Source organism: Rousettus aegyptiacus, unplaced genomic scaffold, assembly GCF_014176215.1.
Source record: "Rousettus aegyptiacus isolate mRouAeg1 unplaced genomic scaffold, mRouAeg1.p scaffold_m13_p_3, whole genome shotgun sequence".
NCBI lineage: Eukaryota > Metazoa > Chordata > Mammalia > Chiroptera > Pteropodidae > Rousettus > Rousettus aegyptiacus.
Window position 1 is genome coordinate 120,836,661 of NW_023416306.1, and position 21,307 is coordinate 120,857,967.

At 34.3% G+C, this 21,307-nt stretch overlaps 1 protein-coding gene and 1 pseudogene across 2 annotated transcripts in view; one reads left to right on the top strand and one right to left on the bottom strand.

The window, feature by feature from the left end:
* Positions 1 to 20,281, bottom strand: part of SECISBP2L (SECIS binding protein 2 like) — a 47,803-nt gene extending 27,522 nt beyond the window's left edge. Inside the window, exons 1-7 of one of the 2 annotated variants that reach the window (XM_036238895.1) lie at positions 20,166 to 20,281; positions 12,549 to 12,727; positions 10,316 to 10,640; positions 8,617 to 8,752; positions 4,428 to 4,657; positions 4,136 to 4,160; positions 3,665 to 3,780 (exon numbers count right to left, since the gene is read on the bottom strand). In XM_036238895.1, the coding sequence (XP_036094788.1) occupies positions 3,665 to 3,780; positions 4,136 to 4,160; positions 4,428 to 4,657; positions 8,617 to 8,752; positions 10,316 to 10,640; positions 12,549 to 12,664 (948 nt within the window). In that variant the 5' untranslated portion in view covers positions 12,665 to 12,727; positions 20,166 to 20,281. Of the gene's footprint in view, positions 1 to 3,664; positions 3,781 to 4,135; positions 4,161 to 4,427; positions 4,658 to 8,616; positions 8,753 to 10,315; positions 10,641 to 12,548; positions 12,728 to 19,694; positions 19,935 to 20,165 lie in introns of those variants that run through there. The other variant, XM_036238894.1, reaches the window with a different exon arrangement.
* Positions 9,647 to 9,764, top strand: LOC118600469 (annotated as a pseudogene).
* Positions 20,282 to 21,307: the final 1,026 nt, after the last annotated feature.

A 21,307-nucleotide genomic window follows, 5' to 3' on the forward strand; every position in this document is an offset into this window, starting at 1 on the left:
TACAAATTTTCATAATAAAATATTTTTTTAATTGGCTCATGAAAATAAGTACAACAAATGCAATTTATAATTCACATAAACACTGAAATTAGTACTAATAATTAAGCCCCAAGGTAGGAATAAAAAGCAAGAGAATAACTAATGGGTATAATTCATTTTTTGTATAGTCCTTACCCCCTAAAATAAGTGCAAATCTGTCCTCCAAACAGCATTACAATTACATAAAAAAGCCCTCTTGTAAACCAGTTAGTATATAAGCACTAATGAGGTTGTAAACACTAAACCAATTGAAAAAAAAAAAAATGCAACTTGATTCTTACACCTGGAGACATAAAGTTCCAGAATTAAAGTAAAATCACCATATTAATGGTTCCAACAAAGTTCATGAAGACCAAATGTGAAAACATGTCAATTACCTCCTGGAATAAATGACCTCATTGTTTTTTTAGTTCTAAGAAAAAGAGTTTTGTTGCTAGAAAGTGCGCATACAAGACAGAACAAAGCAGAAACAACTTCAAATACATATTAAGATTCTTAAACGGTTAACACAAAAGTAATATTAAAAGACTGAAGTTTTCATGCCTGGTATACATGACAAAAAAGAAAAAATACTGGGAATTGACATATGAGGAATATGTACAAATTTATTTTCAGAAAACTGCAAAATACTTCTGAAGAACACAGAAAAATGACTCAAAAATAGGAAGACATACTCTTTTTTTTGCATAGAAAGATGCCACAGATCATAAAGGTAATCCATTCTCCCTAAAGTGACAGATTAGTGATCAATGGAACAAAACAGAAGGTGCACAGATTTCAATATGTATAAAAATAACTTAATAAGTGATAAAGGTGTTTATCTCAAATTAGTAAAGAGACAGATTTTTAAATAAATGATGTTGGGAGGTTTGGGTAGCCACCTGGAAAATACAAAGTAGGACCCATATCTCACACCATCCACCAGGACAAACTCCAAATGGAATAAAGATTTAAATGTAAAAAAACGAGACCATTAATACACTAGAGGAAAACAGCAAATTCTTTCATAACCTTGGAGTAGGGACACAGCTTTCCTAACTATGATTTAAAACCCAGAAGTCAATTTAAAAAGCAACAACAAAGTCAAGGATATAACATACATCCTTTAAAAAATAAATTTCTTAATGCTGTGTAAAACATAAATAACATGCATGGCAATAATAATGAACGCAGTCAAAAATTAAAAGAAAAACCTAGCAAAATATTTACAACTGATATTACAGACTAAAGGCTCCCCAAAATTTTAAAGAATCTGATCAAAATAATTAGAAAAATATACAAAAGATCGAGATACAAAAAGTAAGTATAGGATATGACCAGACAAATTCACAGAAAAATACAATGGCCCTTAAACGTATGAAAAGATGTTCAGTACATTGATACACATTTTAACCTAACTGGCACAAATCTAAAATCCTAAAAACACATGATTTCTTAGGTTATATAGAAATATCTCTACACAATTGTTGAGAATGTAAAACGGTACAATCTGGTGATATTTACCAAATAACAAAGATAACTTTATCCTTTCACCCAGTAGTCCCTTATTTAGGAATTTATCATACTGATATACATACGCACATTTCTAAATGACACTGTAGCATGTATAAACAGCAAGTTTTCAAATGACTCAAGTGTCCATCACTAGAACTACAGAAATCAATGATCTATCCATATACACTAGGAGTTGTTTTTTTTAAAAAAGGAAGCCCTCTGTGTAATAATATGGAAATGTCTCCAAGATACATTGTTAAGTGATGAAAGCAGAGCACAGAGTAGATAAAACATAAGATACATACTCGTATTTATTTATAATTGTTTGAAACTCTGGAAAAGTATGTAAGAAACGAGTCAAAGCAGAACAGATATAGGGCAAAGATAAAGGGAATAGGAGAAGACAAGGGGGGATGGATGAAAATGAGATTTTGTATAAACTTTTTCATCTCTTTTATTTTTCAACTTATTCACAAAACAAAACCATTTTTTTAAAAAGTTAAGTTTTTAGATTCTGTCCATCATTTAAAATTAAAGTTTTATCGGAGTACAGAAAAAAATCTGCCTTTTCAAATGTTAAAACACTGGTAAAAATACTAAAAATCACTGCATAATACAGTAGTTAAAATAGCATGGTACAAGTATAAATTTCTATTAACTGGAACAAAACAGCTTAGATAGAGCATCTAAGATATAAGAAACTGACACCATTATGTTGTACCATGCATCAAAATCAACCTCAAATGAAAGTCTTGAAATATTACAATATAAAAAAGCAGAACATACAAGTGAATATTTGATTTCTAAAAGCCTTTTAAACCTAAAAATAATCATAAGTTGCAAAAGGGGGAAATATTTTGACTTAAAAAAGATTCTGCACGTCAAAAATCAAACAAATACAAGCTTAAGAAAAGCATAACACAGCATCAGAAGTAGAAAACAAAATGGCTCCAGTTCTTTTGGAAAGAAGAGAGATACAAAATAAACAAAACTTAACATACTACATGTATTTTCATAATTTTCTTTTTTGTTCTTTTACCATTTCCCACCAGTTCTGAAGTAGAGAGAAAATGTTTTTCCATATAAGTGTTATTCTCTCTTCAGCAGACTACTGTTACCAAAAGTTAACAACACTGAGGATGCAAACTTGGTAGGTCATGCATTTATAATTTCAACATAAAATTTCATCACTTACCTGAACATTTTGTAGATTTTGTTTATCTAAACAATTCTTGTTTGGGTTCTTTTGTTTTTAATCAAATAAAGCTAGATTGCCTCACAAGCCTGCCACAAACAACTGATTTTTGCAGTAACCATAGGGAAGAGAGCATTATTCTGCTTGTTTTCCTGATACTTCATTTTAGAGAGGCAAAGGAACAGGCAAGTAATTTGGTCTATTTAATCCGTTAGTAATTTACTCTTATTTGAGTTCTTCCACAAATCTATTCATATGACTGTAATTCCTTAACTAGATTTAAGGAATCTAGGAAGTCTATCTAAAAAGTTAAAAAGGAAAAATACTGAACAATAAACAAGTGTCTGATTTCACAACCAATGCAGGAAGACAGTTTGTGGAAGTCTGTGGCAGTATATAACTTTACTGCACTGCAGCTAGATCTTGTTCTCTAAGACCAGGCTGCCCAGACTGGCCGCATTATAGCAGGAGGCAGTCATCACTATGGCACAGCAATAAGCGGAGTGTGGCTTGCGTTTATAGTCAAGTAAAATCACATGGACAAGGCTGCAGTCCTGAAGTTCAAAGAATTAATATTTAAGGCATTAAAATGTTTTTAATTTTTTTATATGGATAAGTCAGCAGGTGAACCAGGATTGGAGGGTATTCTATTTTAAAATTATGAAACAGCCAAACATATTTCTTAAATATAGGAAAGTAGAAAATGGTACAAAATGCACCCATATATACACCACCTACTTTCAACATTTTTGCCATTTTGTTTCGTTACTTTAATAACTTTATTGGCTAAACCATTTGAAAGTTACAGATATATCTTACTTTTAAATAATTCAATATGCGTCACAAAAATTAAGGACACTTCTCTTCAAAACCACTATATCATTTATAATAATTCATCTTACACTAACCAAATTTCTCCAATCTAATTCAAATTACCTGCGAATTATTTCTTTGTTCAGTCTGCCTTCCACCTCTGGAAAATGTCTGATTTTTTTCCATCCAAGGTTTTTTCTGAGTTGCCTGGCAAGTTACATTGGACCAATTTACACCACCTGTATAACAACCGAGATTTAAAAATATAATTCACTTATAAAAGATGCCAAAACCCATACTGCCCCCTAAATTCATGTAATGAAATTCGGTCACTATAAATGTAATAATGGAAATTATAAACTTTAAGTGGTATTCCAGTTCTTAGTAATAATACAGGTGTCATCTGCAGAATATCTCTGACTGGCATTTTCTCAAATTTTATCAGCAAAATTGAACTTTCGAATTAACTTAAATCTCTTTGGAATATTTCTAGTTTTTTCACAGCATCGGCAGGCATGATGCTTAAAAGCAAAACTTTGACATGGACAAAGAAGAGAGTAGTACAGCAAAAATACTAAGCAGAAAAATAAGTACCTGCACATACAGATGATTCCACATGCTAAAAATAGAAACAAAAAAGACAATTATGTTCCACTTAGAAACACCATATGCCCTATAGAACATTTCAGTCTAATATGAAACACGCTTATTACAATCTTAGAAAAAATATTCTCCATAAATGAATATTTTTCATATTAGTACACAAAATATATTTGTAACCATCCTATTATAGAAATTACTAATGAAAACAGATACTCAAGTTTTAGCAGAGGACACAGAATAATACTGACACAGACGACTGATAAATCAAAGCAATGTTACATACATTCACGTTGCTAGAATCGGGATTTCGCAAAGCCCCTGCTATGGGCTGGTTGTTGCTGTGTTTGGGACTGCAGTAGCCACTATCACTGTCAATGTCGGCTTCACTAGCCCCTTGCTCACTCGAGGACTCAGCAGTAGGGTGGGATGCTCTTCTCCTCCTGCCTTTGGACTTCCACAGCATTGCGGCAGAGCTCTCGGAGAGAGACTTGTTAGCGATGTCTGACGGGAAATCTCCAAGGCAAAGAAAGTGTGACAATTCTTTGTGAGAACCAAGTTGATAAATTCTTGTTAAATTATCATTAAGGGTCTAAGAAAATAAAGATATCTTACTTTGTAAACAGGACAACTTTTTGAAAAGAGCATCAAAATGTAAGATATTCCTGACAAGTTGGTTTATGACGTTTATTATGAAAAGGAAAAAAATCAGCACATCAGTATATTGAAACCCCCATTACCTATTTAACAGAGCACCACCAATCCTTTAAGTACACCACGTGTCCCCTGTCTCTACTGTTGCATCCTTTTCCCTCCTCTAGTAACCTCTATACTGAATTCTGTTTATCATTCCCTCACTTTTAAAAAGATGTACCACGAATTTTGATTCTTAAAATATAAATCATGTAATTTCACAATTTTAACTTTATAAAGATTAAATCATACTTTTTCTGTGATTTGCTTCCCACTCCACCACCCCCTCAACATTGATTCTGAGATTCTGATGCATGTGGCTGTAATTCATTAATGTCACTGGAATGTAGAATGCCTATATATGATTATACCATAATGTGTTTACCCGTTGTACCATGAATGACACAACGGGGTTGGTTTGGGATTTTACTTTTATTAATAATAATACTGCTGTAAATATTCTTATGCAGACATACATAGTTTCTCTAAGGTAAACAATGTTGAGGCCTTAGGAGATATATATATTCAACTTCACATGGTAATGGCAAGTCCTTTTCAAGGTTTTAACAGTTTACCTTCCAACCACAGGATATAAATATCCCCATTGATCCACATATTTGTCAAATATTTGATACTGTCTTCTAAGCTACAATTTTTGCCAATTGTTAAGTGGGTATAAAGAGATGGCTCATTGTGTTTTAATTTGCATTTTCCTGTTTAATAATCAGATTAAGCATGTGTTCTGATGCTTTGAGCTATTAATGTTTTCCCTTCTGTGAAACACTCTTTGATGTTACTTTTGGATTGTCTGACTTCTGCCTATTTTTCCATTGAGTTATCTGTTTCTTATTTTTGTATTTCACAAATTGTAATCACAAGACATTAAAAGAACACTCTCCTCCCAACCTAACAAAACATAAATTTTCCTTTATCCATATTTCTGCCCACACATAATTTTTATACAGCCTCAATATAATTTTGAGTTGCACTGCTTAATACTGTGTATATGTTCTTCATAATCATAATGTAAGAAGGTTCATTATTATTCCACTGAGTGGATGTCCTATACTTCTCTTGACTTGTCATGTTACTGGACATTGGGAAGTTTTCAGTGTTCCTATTGTGCATCTTTGATCAAACAGCCTCTTTTCTTTCTAAGGGGAGATTCTACTTGGAAACACTCACAGGAGTGGGATAATTGGGTCAAAAGAAAAATTCCTATAGTTCTGCCAAATTGTTTCGGCACCCTAGCACTGTGTTCCTGGGACCCTTAGAGCAAGGTGAGATCATTTTCTTATTAAGTCATGTGAACTTTTTGTATGTCCTCATACTAATTCTTTGTCAGTTATATGTATAGTAAAAATTTCTGCCAAGTTTGTAGCTTGTTCTTTCACTCACTTTTGATAAACAGAAGTTTTATATTTTAGAAATAATGCCCTCCCTACAGTAATAAAGACATCTGCCTCTATTTTCTTTTACATGTGATTTAATTCCTTAATCTATCTTGAATAGATCTGCATGGGGTATAAGTTAGGGATCTGTAATGCTATTTCTGTCATTTTTCGAATATGCATTTCCATATACAGGTGAGTCTGTTTCTGGACTTTGTTCTGTTTAATTTCTGTATACTATATTTTTGTATAAGAATACAGGAATTAGGAAGGCATAACAGGTCTTGATATCCAGAGAAAGAGTTCTTTTCCAGGGATATCTTGGCTTCTCATACTAGCACTTCTTTATTTTAGAATTAATTTGTCTAGTTCCCCAAAAATTTCTATTGGAATTTTCATTGGAACTTAATTGAATCTACAGACTAGCTCAGGGAAAAATGACATCTGTAACTTCAAATTATCCTGCATGAACGTGATATTTAGATTTTTTTAAATGTCCTATTATAAAGTTATAGTTTTCTGTATAAATGTCTTATACATCTTATATAAGGTTCATTGCCAGAAAATATATTTTTGTTGCCATTGTAAATGGCATCTTTTCCTAAACTTTGTTTGTTGGTAGCACACTGTAACACAATTAACTTATATATTATATCTACCTATCTTACTAAACTCTTACTAAATACAAGCTTGTGTCCAAGAATAAAAATCTTATTACAAATTCTTTTACACTATAGCATTTCCTTCTACCTGATTGATACCAATCCTCAGAAATTAAAAACAAACTAAAAAATAAAAAAACAGATAGAATATACAATCCTCAGAATTTGAAAACTAAAAAATAAGAATACTGTAGAAAGTATAATCTACTCAAATTATACCTTTATCTTTTCCTTTTCTTATTCTTAGACCTCAGAAGGCTGTCTTTGTGGTCATCGTAATGAGCAAACTAAAGAAGATAGTTTTAAAAAGCAGTGCCAGGGTTGAAAGCATGTAGAAATGGGTTATTATGAGTAGGAACCAAAACAGAAAATTTCGTGATATTATTACATTGTGATTCTTTTCCACACTCACTTTAAACCTTTGTCAGAGTAACTTAACCTCACTGCTTTATGCCCTAGAAACCACACAATGGCTGTACTATCAGCAAGACTGTTTTTTAATTGATTCCTAGATCCTTTCTTGTTCCTAACGGATATAAACAATTATAAAAGGATAACTGAAATAGATGTCCAAAGGAAAAGGTACAGGCCAAACGAAAGAAAGTATGTGCTCTAACTCATTTTTAAGCCAGACTATATCTGAGTGGAGACTGTAGAGAGGTAAAAAGCAAATGACCTTTAAACAGATTTAATTTGTGGCCTTTGAGCATAAACAAGGATTTACCAGTATCAATGACAATGCGTGAAAAGAGACAGACATCTACTCTATAGCCATTAGGCTGCAATCAGAGATACATATTCCAATTTCATGACATAAATGGAAAATAGCTAGAATATTAAAAGACAATTTATTCTTATCTATTATCAAGATGAAGCTTTTTTATTTCATGCTTTTACTGTCCTCTAAAAAACTTAAGACAAAATTATATCTGACAAAATTTGTATTTATTTGAGAGGATATAGGTGTCACTTATAGGCGTGGTTCAGTTTTACGCTTAAATATGGAACAGAAAACTTGCTAAATTCTTTCTAGAAAAGTATCATAGGATGTTAGGATGTTTTATAAAGGGTTTTAATCTAGTTATAAAAATATACAATTATGATTTCCACCAAAATGAATCCCTCATATTTCTACAATGTCTGCAAAATTCCATCTCTCATTTCTTTTTATTTTTCCTCTCTTAATTCCCACCCCCCCCCCCCATTTCCACGCCTGACCCAGGATGTTGCTCTCTCCCCTTAAGAACTGGATCTTGAAGGCTGGGCATCGGCTCCCACGCGCTCACAGCGCATACCTGGGGCCTGGTACAGCCAGGGCCTGGCACCCCTGGTGCGCTTGGAGGGCTTGGCACACCCGGGGCTCGTTGCACCCAGGGTATGGTCTGTAGCTCTACCTGGGGCGCAAACCCAGGACCCTCTGTGTGTAAAGCAGATGTGCTAACCACTACACTATATAGCCACCCCCCATCTCTGATTTCTGAACTGTTCCACTACTTTATAAAGAAACCTCACACCCTGCTCAAAATTGTACATAAGCCAGCAAGTTGAAAGAATATCAAGGGGATGGACTGTATCATCCTTCCTAGAGAATTTTCACAAAGTGGCAGGATAAATGGAAGGGTAAAAATCTAGAATCACTAAAAGTGGCATAGTCCACAGTTGTAAGGTCAATGCATGACCACAAATAAAAATCAGTGATGTGTATTATACATAAGAACCCTTGCCTTACCAGTTTGCTGTGAAGCATCTACAAGAAGCACGATTTTTGAACGATTATCAGGACCTGCTGCATTTGTCTCTTTCTGAGTAGCTACATTTTTCACCAGTGGCCTTTTGCTTTTTATATGCTGTTGTAAAAGCTGTTGCTGATTTAAGTAAAAAAAAAACAAACAAACAAACAAAAAAAGTTAAGATTCTACTCAATGTACTGATTATAAAATACACATCCACTATAAAATACAACTAAGTGTATGCTCCAAATTAGTGGCTCTCAATCCACAGGGAAACAGGGTTACTGTATTAGGATTTCATGAAATTATCTGTAGCCAATCCTAATAGGCTAAATAAGGTGTTGAACACACGTTTATACATTATTTTTCAAATAATCATTAACACTGTTGTAATTAATGAACTATGAATTATTTTCATTGTTACTTGCATTTTTAATTTTCTTAATAATAAATAATAAGAGTAAAATGTCAGAAGGGGATGTAAGTTTTTATTTAAAAGGGTAATAAAAAGGGTGGTAACTTATCCGAAAGTTAAATTATGATAGCAATGAAGTAAAAAAGAAATTTCTGCTTTAGAGTTCACAAAAGAATACATAAAACAGCTAATCCTTCCCTTCATTTTTAAAAAATATAAGTATTCGTCACTTAAAAACAATTTACATTATAGAGCTCTGAATTTAACTTACTAAATTCAAGTGCTGGGAATGCACTCTGAGAATGTTTCTTCATCTGAAAGTTATATACTATTATCTTATTTCTAATACTTACTTCTTTTCATTCTCAGAGGTCCCAAAAGGATTTCCCTTGACCAACAGTGTTCCCGTGAATGAAGACTAAAAGATTTTCAAAGCAACATCTGCCGCTTGTTTGTATTGTAATTTGTAAAAAGTATACCACAAGATAGCCAAGACTTTCCACTGAAGATCTGGTCTAATGCAATCTAGGAAAGTAGCAACTCCATGATGATACAGTTATAACATATACCCAAAAAGTCACTCTACCTTCTATTAGCTCAAATGAGCTGAGGAAGCCTATGGTCATGCCGCCCTGAAGAGCCTGATCCTGTCTGATCTCGGAAGCTAAGCAGGGTCAGGTCTGGTTAGTACTTAGATGGGAGACTATTTAGGAAGACCAGGTGCCGTAGGCAGAAAATATAAGAGATTATAAACTGACAAAGTCCTTGCAATCTGTGAGGTCAACCAAAGGTTGCCTCGCCTGAAAAAAAAACCCCAAAGGATAAAAGCAATGTAGTTGAAGGGATTTATTTAATTAATCACAAATGTTCTATTCCATAATATCTCTTGCTGGTATCAGAAGACTGAAATAGTCAAAAGTATATTAGCCATTCCACATTGCTAGCACAGGATCCAAACCTATCACTTAGTAATACTGGTGTCACTATGCAATTTTTATCACTAAATTAAAATAACTTGGAAATATCTGTTCATTACATTTATATAAAACTCTCTAAAGGAACTTGAAGATAACTGTAAATCATATCACCAATTAACAATGGAGAATAAAAAATAAAAAAAAATTTTTATAAATGCTGTACCCTTAACTATTTTATGATAGTGAACAAAATGTTTTACAGTAAGTTCACTATTAAAGGCTAATCACTACAAGTAGCAAAGTACGGATGCTATTACTAACAAAAGAAACATCAAACATAAAAGGCAATCAAAACCAGTCACTTACTTTTGGTACCACTGGTCCCCTGTTACTGTTTCTGCTTCGATGACTGGACAATGGGAAAACCTGTCCAAGCTGATTTGGACGTTCAGTGCATTCTGTGGTTATAGTATTTATAGTATTTGCAGCCTGAAAAGTGTTGGAGTAAGGTGTAGGAAAAGGATGATAGAAGCCCATAACTTGGGCACATGGTGCTGGCATCAGCTGATAATATGCATACTCTGTAGAAACAGGTGGCTGAGCAGATATAATGGGGTAGGCAATGTATGGTCCAGCAGGATTTGGATTAGGCTGTTGCCATCGTATATCACTGCTATATAATGGAAATTGTCTGTAAAACCAAATTAAAAAAGAACAAATCCATTGACAATTCTAAAAGTAATGCTAAAGCAAAATGTCTTCTCATTTTAAAAAAAGAAAAAACACTACAGAACAGTAGCTTCATAATAATTCTGGAAAAGGAGATAAAATTATCATCTTATAAGTTTCTTTGCCAAAGAATTATTACGTACATGTAATAATAATTTAAATGACAGTATAAAGGAATTCAACCTAATAGTTTTACTCCATTCCAAAAATTGAAAAGTACACACCATTCTCATTTGTAACTCTTTCCTCAACAACCTCAAGATAGTTCTGCTTAACAGTTAAACACCTAGCTACTGGATCTGTAAACAGTCCAAAGTTCCCATCCAATGCTAATAACTTCAACAGCCTTCTGCAAAGAGCAGGGTAAGGTGATCATTATGTAAGCTGATCATTAGAATAAGTGATTTGATTCCTCTGCCTCTCATTCTTCAGCTCAGTCCCAGGGCCTTCTACTCCTCTCCCATATGCCCCTAACCACTTGGCCAAGTCCAGCTCCTTTCTTGGCTCCCCTCCTTGGCAATGGAAGCAGGCTCCAGGATGAAGGGAAAGAAGAGGAAAAAGGCAAGCCTGTCCATTGCCATCTTATCCCTAGCATTAGAGCTTCTAGTGCAGTTCCTATAAGGCACCAATAAGATTCCTCCTGTCTCAGTAGTCTTCTTCACAGGTTGCTGTTGACGAGGGGTAACAGGGGACTGAAGCACAGAACTTTTTTTTTCTACTCCCATGACAAAGCAAAAAAGAAAAATGTTCACTGTCATAATTCTAAAAAGATTTTGGAATAATTTGCTGATTGGCTTACTCATGAATTCTCAAGATTATTTGGTAAGCTAAGAAAAATTGAATTTACCATACTATACATCTGGTCATTTTGTCAAATACAAAAATAGTATTATTAAATTTAGTTGACAAATCACTTTGAACATAGTCCATATAGGTCAAAGATTGTTAATATAATATAAATGAGAAGGATCCCTAAGCTTCTACTATTTGTCCAATTCCTTTGGGCTTCAGATTATTAACTTTAATTTCTGTGATAGTTGTTTAATAGTCTCATATCTCATACATCCAGAATTTCTCAAAGAATGTGCCCTGGCACACTAGTAATGTCACAATGGGTTATAGATATGTAGAAATACTGATTGCCTTAGCCCTAAGAAGGGGTGATAGGGCAGAGGCTAGGGCCCAGCTGCCTCATCCATTTATTCTGCAGTGCTAAAGAAGTGCAACTTTCTGTGTGTGATATAATTTGAAAGAGTCCAAAATTATTTTTATACAGCAATAAAATGAACTTAACCAACAAAGTGCTAATCATTCAATCTTAGCAGACTTAGGCTATCGTTACTATCACAAGTTACACCCTAGCAGTTACCAGGTCAAATGTTAACTGAATTGCAAGCGTTTTGCTAAATCACCCTGTGACTATAGCGCAGAAGCTAAATTTAAACTATAATCAGTGTCTAGAGTATATGCTAACTAACCATAAAAGCTTCAAAGTTAATGACTACCCCTTGGTATTTTTTTCTCACTTCAGCCTATCTTGGTAATTATGACTAGGTACCTAACCTCAAAAAAGGGTTTCTGTTTACTGCCTTCTGAGAATTTATTCCTCCCTTTAAGTCAATTTATTTGAAACAAATTTCAATTACTTATTATAAGAGATATATCCAAAGAACTCCATATCCTCTTAGAAAAAATGAGAAAATAATCCACGTTAATAATCTTCAAAATCCCACATTTGGTTTTATTTATTCCTCTTAAAAAGAGAAATGGTTAATGTTTAAGTTACAAAAGGAAAAAATTTAGTGTGCCTTGCCAACTTCTGTATTTCCTTAACCCTTCCTCCCCCTAAAAATAGTAATAAACAAATTACCTATTAGACTGATTTTCCTGCACAAATGGATAACAAGTAATCAAGTAGCTGGGAATTGGAGTTGGTTCTACACCAGAAACATTTCCATTATCATTTGGGAGTGCCATAGGGATCATAAATGCATCCGGATTCTTCTTCTGGGGAATAAATGGCTCTACCTCAGCAGACAGCTTGACATTCTTCAAAGAGAAAGTGAAACACATTATTACGAATGAGCAGAAAACTTAAATAATGTAAGTTCACACTTTAACAATAAAAGACTCAGTTTTTACAAACAGTAATTAGGTCTCTCAGTATTCACAAAACATCCAAACAGCAGTGGCAAATTAAAATAATTAAATATGACTAAGTTATTTAGACAAAGCTATTAAATAAAATAGGGAATAATTTATCTAAGGTTACTACATTTCAATAAAACGTCTCTTATGTAATCGAAGCTGTTAAAACAATCAGGAGTACAAGGAAATCATACCTCAGAGTCCAAAAATAAAGCTGGTAGTAAGAAATCTAGCTCTTAAGACATAATGTGTTTTTTAACTAATTTTGTTAGGGGGAAAAATCATTCAATGGTTCTGAAAGATAATTATATTCAAATAGCTAAAAAAAAAAGGTCTATTTCAGGATATTAGATTAGTATGATTAAATTAAAAAGAAGGAAAATGTCTAAGATAAATTTAAAAAAACATAAAAAGGTGAAGAAACTTCTCATTCACAATTAAACTGAGAAAAAAAATGAGTACTTCAGTTTCCCAGTAGACAAGCTGAGCAAACTAAATCTAAACAATGTACTCCATTTCAGCCTATTTTGTATCTTTTCTTATAATAAATTCATTGAGATTTAAAAGACATTAAAAATACTAAATTAGTTAAGGATATACAAGTAGGTGACAAAACTATAAAGAAAAGTAAATAAGATTCATAAAAGTCAAAATAGGAATTACTCTTAGGAAAGAGGGAGTTGTGATTGGGAGGGCACACCTGGAGAGCTTCTGGGGAGCATGGCAAAATTCTGAATCCTAGCGTTGATTATACCTACAAGGTATTCACCTTATGATAATTCATTTAGTTGTACATTGGTTTTATGTAGTTTTTTCCTGTATTTAACAACAAATTTTTAAAATTTAATTATAAAAAGTATAATCCTATAGGCACATTCTGCACATGTTAAAAACCAAATAAATATTACAATATCAAAAGATACTAAATACTTCTTTATAAAACCAGTTAAGTGAAATGCAATCCAATGTTTCAACCACTCAAATCGATTACCTCAAAGCAACAATTCTAACCAAATACACCAGAGTGGAATTAATTAGGAGTTCTTACCAAAGTATAGTTCTCAGAATAAATTTCAGGCGTGTTTCTCACAAAAGTAATCACAAATCCAAGAAAATCTAAAGAGGAGACCTGATGTGCTCAATATGTAAGCTTATTCAGAAAAATAGGTTCCAAAGTAAATATTCAGATATGCTTATAAAAATCTGAACTATTAATACAATATCCTTCCTTCCAAGTGATTTATCTTTGAAGTTTACTTTTGTGCTATTAACCAAATCTGAAATAGATCTAGTAACTGCACTTACAAACATCTGTGAACTGAACTTGGTTTCTTGAATTTCAACACAGGGGGCAAAAACTCTTTCAAATGCTAACAGAATAAATCAGGAATTTTCACTGTGGTAATCGTTGTAACTAAAATCTCATTTATTTATAAGGTATAAAAAAGCAACCTAATAAATGTTTCTCCAATTAGAAGGAAAAAAAAACAACAACCTGATTTTCAACAACGGAAACTTAGTTTATATAGTTCATACATACACATAACAAAAAGGAAAAATTAAGTCACATTTTTCTAAAAAAAAAAAAAGAACTTAAAAATAACACTTTTCCTGACACAGCCTCCTCCCGCCAATAATACCAACTTATAAATTGCTTTGGTAACAACAAAATCAAATTCTTCCTCAAGTCAAAAGTTGCAACAAGTTTTTTTTATCTAGTTTCATCTGTACTTTTTAAAAGTTTTATGAACTTAGGCAAGACACTGTTCAAAAACCGTCAGGCTTAATTTATAACTAATGTCTGCACATATACACAGTATATATCCGTAAATATTAAAGTTTATACTGGTTTTTATTTAAAGTGCAATTCTAGGTATCTGAGTTCAACAATAAAACTCACAAACACTGAAATGATCCTTTGTGTTTAGCAAAAAAGAGAAGCTGCTATAGTCAACAGCCGTACAAACAGAAGATGTCACTAGTGGGAACACACTGGCAACTTTCTCCTATAGTTACAACTCTGTATGGATTTTTAAAGCTTCTCATTGTGACTTTGGGGCCTTCAGTTCTGCATATCTAAATGCGGCATCTGTTGTTCTCAGGCCTGAAAGGTAATGTTAAGATCCCAAATTATTCTTGAAATTCCACATAATAAAGCTCATACACATACTATGTTAGGTAAGCAACACATTCTAGCAATATTTCAATTATATTACTAGAGAAATCAAAGAAAAATGTCTTATGTAGTAGACAACAAAATGTTATGAAAAATTATAGTTACTTCATATGATAATATTCTTCAGTTTTAATTTCTGTCTTCAGTCTCTCTACCTTTGCCAAGATATATTTTTCAGAAAGCAGAAATTTTATAGCAAGGAGCTGTCTCTTTAAAGAAAATATAAATATAGAATAAGTCTAAACTACAAAGAAGTTCCTGTATTATTTGCTTTAAAAAAAAACTATGTAGTAAAATTATCATATTTCAGAAATTATCAAAATTGTCCAAATTAATGAACCATCATAATCTCAGAAACTTGTATTTGAAAAGTTACACATTTTAAATTTTGCATATATTAAAACAAATGTGAACAATACTTCTTTGATGTGAATAGTCTAGAAAACACAAGTTATTCAAACATGAAAATAAAATTCTCATTTAAAATCGTTTATTAAACAAATGCATTCAGATCACCAAGAGCCTATGTAATTCAATAAATATGTGTTAAGTACATGTTCTGGAAAGAGCACAGTACAGACAGGTTTAGAGAAAACGGGCGAACATTACCACAGGAAGTGTACACTAAACTCCTTCAAGAAAGAACATCCAGAAGAGTGCAAATAATTTTCCCAGATTAAGCAACAGAAAAATAACACCCACTTAACATCAAGAGTGAACTAAAACATAATGCTCTCTCCCAGTGAAATTTCAGTATGTACCACACGCCTACAGAAAAAATATGACCATGGTAACCCTCCATATTCTTCCTATGTTAAGGTAAAATATGATATATCAATCAGTAAGATATTTTATGGCCAAAGATAAAATAAATGTCTTCTGAATTGAAAAAAAAAAAATGTTTTTTAATGCTTAAGAGATACTTGTTGGCTGTATTGTGTTCTGATGGGAATGGCTTATACCGAAAGTAAACCACTTGCCAAAAGAAATTGCGGTAATTATACATACAAGTTTTGCAAGACTTTAGAAAATATTGAGGGGGAAAAAAAATCAAAACATTTAACTCAAACGCTATCCATTTGCTTTGCTATCCACATTTTCTCCTTTTCTTAAAAGAGACTGCATCCAATCCTCTTAAAATTTGATGGTACTTTTCTAAAAACCAGTTTTCTAAACTTAATTATAGTTTTTGGAGTACCTAATTTGTTAATTTGCTTAATTTTCATTTTCCTTTAAAAATGTTTAACCATGAAAGGATTTATGACTACACTTTTGCCTCAGAGTACAGCTTCAGCCACATCCCATAGGTTTTCACATGCAGAAGGCTATTACTTTTTCAATAACCTATAATTCTACTTTTGTACTTCCTACTTAAGGGCTTAGGGAAAAATGCTTTTTAAAATTGTCAAATGGTATTTTCACTAAATGAGTACTTTTACTTTCTTTTTTATTATAAAAGCATTATTTTTAAAATCTGTTAAGTCAGATCACTAACATATCCATAAAGGCAATCTGTAAGTATGACATATTACATTTTATAGTAACTTATTTAGAATATCTTTAGTTTGCAGTGCTGATATTATTTGAAGTTTATAAATTATTTAAAGAAAAAAATTATAAGCCAGATAATTTTGTATATTTATTGTATATTTAATGGTGAACAGTACTTTGCATGAAGTCGTATATATTTGTTACTCATTTCCTTTTCTAAGAATTAAAAACGTCAGTGATCAGTAATTTTGTAAATTCTTTTAAAAGAACCTATCTAATGCTAATGTACTAAAAATTAAGCCAATGTTTAAATCATTTGATAATACCAAAGAGACTGCAAACCTCAACTATTCTATCACTTCTAAGGCCATTGTTTAAAAATTCTCAAACATTGTCCTAAATTTCCTAAAAATAGAAACACTAAAGCCTTTATAAACCAAATGAATGCCATGATTTATTCTTCACATCCCTTTACATCAGCTTTTTTTTTTTAAGAACAAAAAAAAGCATTATACTAGTAATATCTGTTCTTAGAACATCTAACTCTAGCAATTAAAATTAAGCTACTTGTTTTAATACAGTCTTGTTAAGAGAACACCCCTGAGATTTTCTTCTGGTTACAATACTCTTTCACATAGTCATTATTACAATTAAGACTACTATTAAGCATGTACTTCCAGTAACTTTTATAAATCTTGATCAAATATACAGTTTATTCTTTTGATCAAAGACTTATATATATATATGTATATATATACATATATATATATAATTTTTTTTCCTTAAAAAGAGGTAACATAAACCAGCAACACGAACGTCTTCAGACAAAACGCACCTAGATTTTTTATAAAGTTACACTTCCACAATACTTGAGGGATATTAATTGGACTAAGATAAAATGCATAAAGTTTGTATTAAGTACCATTTTTAAAATAATCAAACTTCCAGGAATTGCTAACCACCACAATATTATAATGAGTAAATAAGAATGCTGTAGGCATTCCCAGAAATTCTGAATATAAGCCAACACTGAGTTAGAATGAAAAACAAACATTTTGTGAAGAAAAATGGAAATTAAGCACATATCACATATTTTTTATGACTTTTACGTATCTAAAATCACTTTACTAGTAAAAATACATTAAAGTTATTCCAAATAACCCGGAAAAGTTATTACATTACCCTGTGGTATGGAAGAATCAAGAACTCCATAAATTTGAGAAATCTCACTCCTGGCCACTAACCCATCACTAAGTTAATGGTTCTTAGTCTTTTTTAAATGATGGATCCCTTTGAGAACATTATGAAAATAATGGAGTCTTGCCCCAGAAAAATGCTAATATAATGAAGCATACTCATTCCAGGTCATCCAGGCACCACTGAATTAACTGACTACAGCATGAACTAGGCAAAGTATACCATTTTTTTGGATCTCAGTTTCCTGTGAGTGTGTGTAGGGGAAAGGGGAGTAGATGAAATTTTTCTCTAATTTAGGATTAGGCTGGGAAGTGGCAGGGGGTACTGGAGGGAAAAAGGAAAAAATTCTTCAAAAGAAAAACCTACATTCATGACTGTTTCCTAACTCTTAAATTTTTACAAGATTTTAAATAGGTTGTAGACTTTGGAAAGATGTAGGAAAGAGCAAGAGGCTCTCTAGTTCAAATAATTTACTCATAGTGCTTGCTGTTAACATAAGCACACACAAGTTAGCATCTAAATAGTTAATTACATTTCCTCTTGGATGAAAAGAACCATAAGTATACATGCAGTAGCATTACTGGTTATAGCTCTGGCATCATGAAGGATTAAAATGTTTAACCCTTTTATTAGTGACACACACACACAAGGAAATCGTTAAAGAAAATTTCCTATTCATTTGTCAGGCTTTGAAATCACAGGCATTTTTGATAGATATCTTAAAATTTTGTTTTACATTAAATTGGATATAGGCCTTAAATACAGAATATTCCAGGGGTCACTGTATATATTTGCCTAGAAGTTCCAATCAATTTTACTTTGGTAAGTCCATGTATTATTTCACAAAATTCATCTGTGTTTTCATAATCATATTCACATAAATCGTTTTTTAAATTAGAGCTCTTTTAAAAACAAATATACACAACTAGGAAACTGCTTTGCCTGCTAAAAGAGCCCAATTTCAAAACCAAAACTGGCTCTAACAAGCTACATATAATCATATACAGGAATTTGGGAAATCCTGTCTCGTTTATGAGGTGCTAATTACCATTTGTAAAATAAATAAGCAAATCACTAATCTCTCTTTTTCCTTCACTTGCTGAGTTCATCACTGGGCAAGACCTTCAACTGAAGAGAACGCACAGTGAATAAACTTTGACTTCAACAAATTTGTTTCACAGAAGTCTCAAGAATGGAAAATACTGAAACTTTTTCGGAGAAAATAACCATTACTTTATTTATTTTTTTACACTGTGATGACAATGTAAAAACCCTGCCTCCCAGCACTTACTAGCATAATCAAGAATTTCATACAATTAGAAAACAAAATAGAACACTAATGGGACTACTTTGTTAATACCTAAATGGGCTCAGAAATGACTATGGTTCGGATCCAACGCCCTGAAAGATAAATGCTCGATTTTTAAAAAGCATTTATTTTTGCAAAGTAATTAGGCAGACGGGCAAGGGGAACCGTAGTATTTCATATCTTAAAGGGAACAACTCTCTAAAACCATTACAAAAACAATGCTTCACTCAATGGTACGTAGATCTATAAAAAGCCCATAATCCCTCTCTTTAGTTATCACACGTTCTCTGACAGTCTTTCTGGCTGAGAAGCCTTCAAAAGCCTTTGCACCTAGAAAACATGTTCCAGAATTGAAGGGAAGGGCGGGGTGGGGGGTTTCGCTGGAAGTTCTGTACCCTCCTCTCGGGAGAGCACGGACAACTTGGAGTCTTCGGGCCCCTTTCACTAAGCCTAGGAGGAGGGGCAAAATCGAGTCCCCAGCCTGGGGGCAACCAAGGCTGAAAAAGTCCTACGCTCAAGGCAGCATCTGGAACAATGCAGGAGAGCGGGGCGCCGCCGGGTTCCCGGGCAAGGGAGGTCTGCGCCCTCAGGACCCCGAGGGCTCCGGCGGTCCGGGCCCACGCTCGGAGGCTAGGATCCGCCTGGCAGGAAGCGGCGACCACCAGACCCGGCCGGCCCAGCCCGAGCCCGCGTACCTGCTCTACTGGGGCTCGGTCCATGGCGCCTGCAGCCGCAACGGGCCTGTTTAGTCGGTGTGGAGGGCGCCTCGGGCCGCTTTCTCCATGGCCCCCCGCCCGAGTCTAGACTGGGGTCCGGACCTCCGCCCCTATCTGGCTGGCCCCGACACAGAGTCCGGCTACGCCACTGACCGACGAGGTGGCCCCAGCTCCAGGAGATGGAGGAGGCGGTGGCACCCTTGGGGAGGGATCATCTGGGACGGAAGCCGAGGAAGGCCCAAATGAGCCGGAGGCGTAGTCGGAAATGGCGGCGCACGGCAGGGAGAGGAGGGAGGGGGGCCCGGAGGGGCAGTGGGCGGAGAGACTGCGGACCACGCGAGCAGGCGGGAGCGGGAAGCCTGGCTGGCTCACCTGGAAGCTGAGGCCGGGTGGAGAGTCCCAGGAGCTGGTACCCCAACCACTCTGCGCTTTGCGTGAGACTCAACTTACCCTCTGGACTGTTTAGATGGAGGGGTATCGGGCCACTTGCGACCCAGGACCTCCGGGTTCCGGTCTCTTCAGGGACCTCAGACACGACTTCATTATCCCAAGCCACCTCTTCGTGAAGTTGGAAGAGTTTTTAGCTGCCCGCTGTACATAGGATCCTTCCTTTTGTTACTCAGCTAAAGACAGTTATGACTCTAAAGGAAAATACTACAGAGTGACCACCAGAGAGAAACCGAATCTGGAGACTCCACAAATGCTTATTGGTTGTGTAATTCATTGCCCAGATCCAGGTCCTAGGCTCACCTCCAGGCTGAGCTCATCTATCTCATAATCTCTCATTTTACCCAGTCTGTATCACACCAGGCAACAGGTAATTATGTATTCTCTGGTATGTTACTTTTTTCATTGTACTAATTGATTGCTTCTTTTATCTCCAGTTCATTAGCTCCGTGAGGAAAGGAGTTTTGTGAGAGTACTCTGAAATAAGGGAGAGAATCCAGCATTAGTACTTAAACAAACTTATGCCTTAAAATGAGAGTGCTGGATGAGAGGGATAATCTAATAACGCAAGACCTCTGAAAAGGTGGAAGGGGATAGGAGTCAAAATCCAAGAGCAGAAGTTGGCCTCAGATGGGATCAGGAACATATCCACAGTAACAGAAGGAAAGGAAGAAAGGATAGATATGACTGCAGGTACTTTTATAGGTTGAGGGAAGGCCTGTCTAATGGCTTTTATTTTCTCAGTGAAGCAGGAGTCAAGGTCATGTGTTGACAATGGAGGGAGGCAGAGTTGTGATAATTATGCATTTATCAAAATTCAGAAAACATGTGTTTAAGACATATGCGTGTCATATATGTAAATCTTATATCAAAACGAAAAACTAAATGAATATTGTATTCTCGAAACATGCGGGTACCTATGTAATCCAAACCTCTAGATACAGACTGTTACCATTAACCCCAGAAGCTTTTAAAACTTCGCTGCCGAAATCAGATGTTTATCCTAACTACCTATACCAATGCTTGGCACATGACAGGTGCTCAATAAATATTTGTTGAATAAATTGAACATGTGATACGATATTAAATCAATTCTTTCCTCCAGGTTTGGGTTTTGGAGGGGAGGGTGGTGGAGCTTCTCAAAT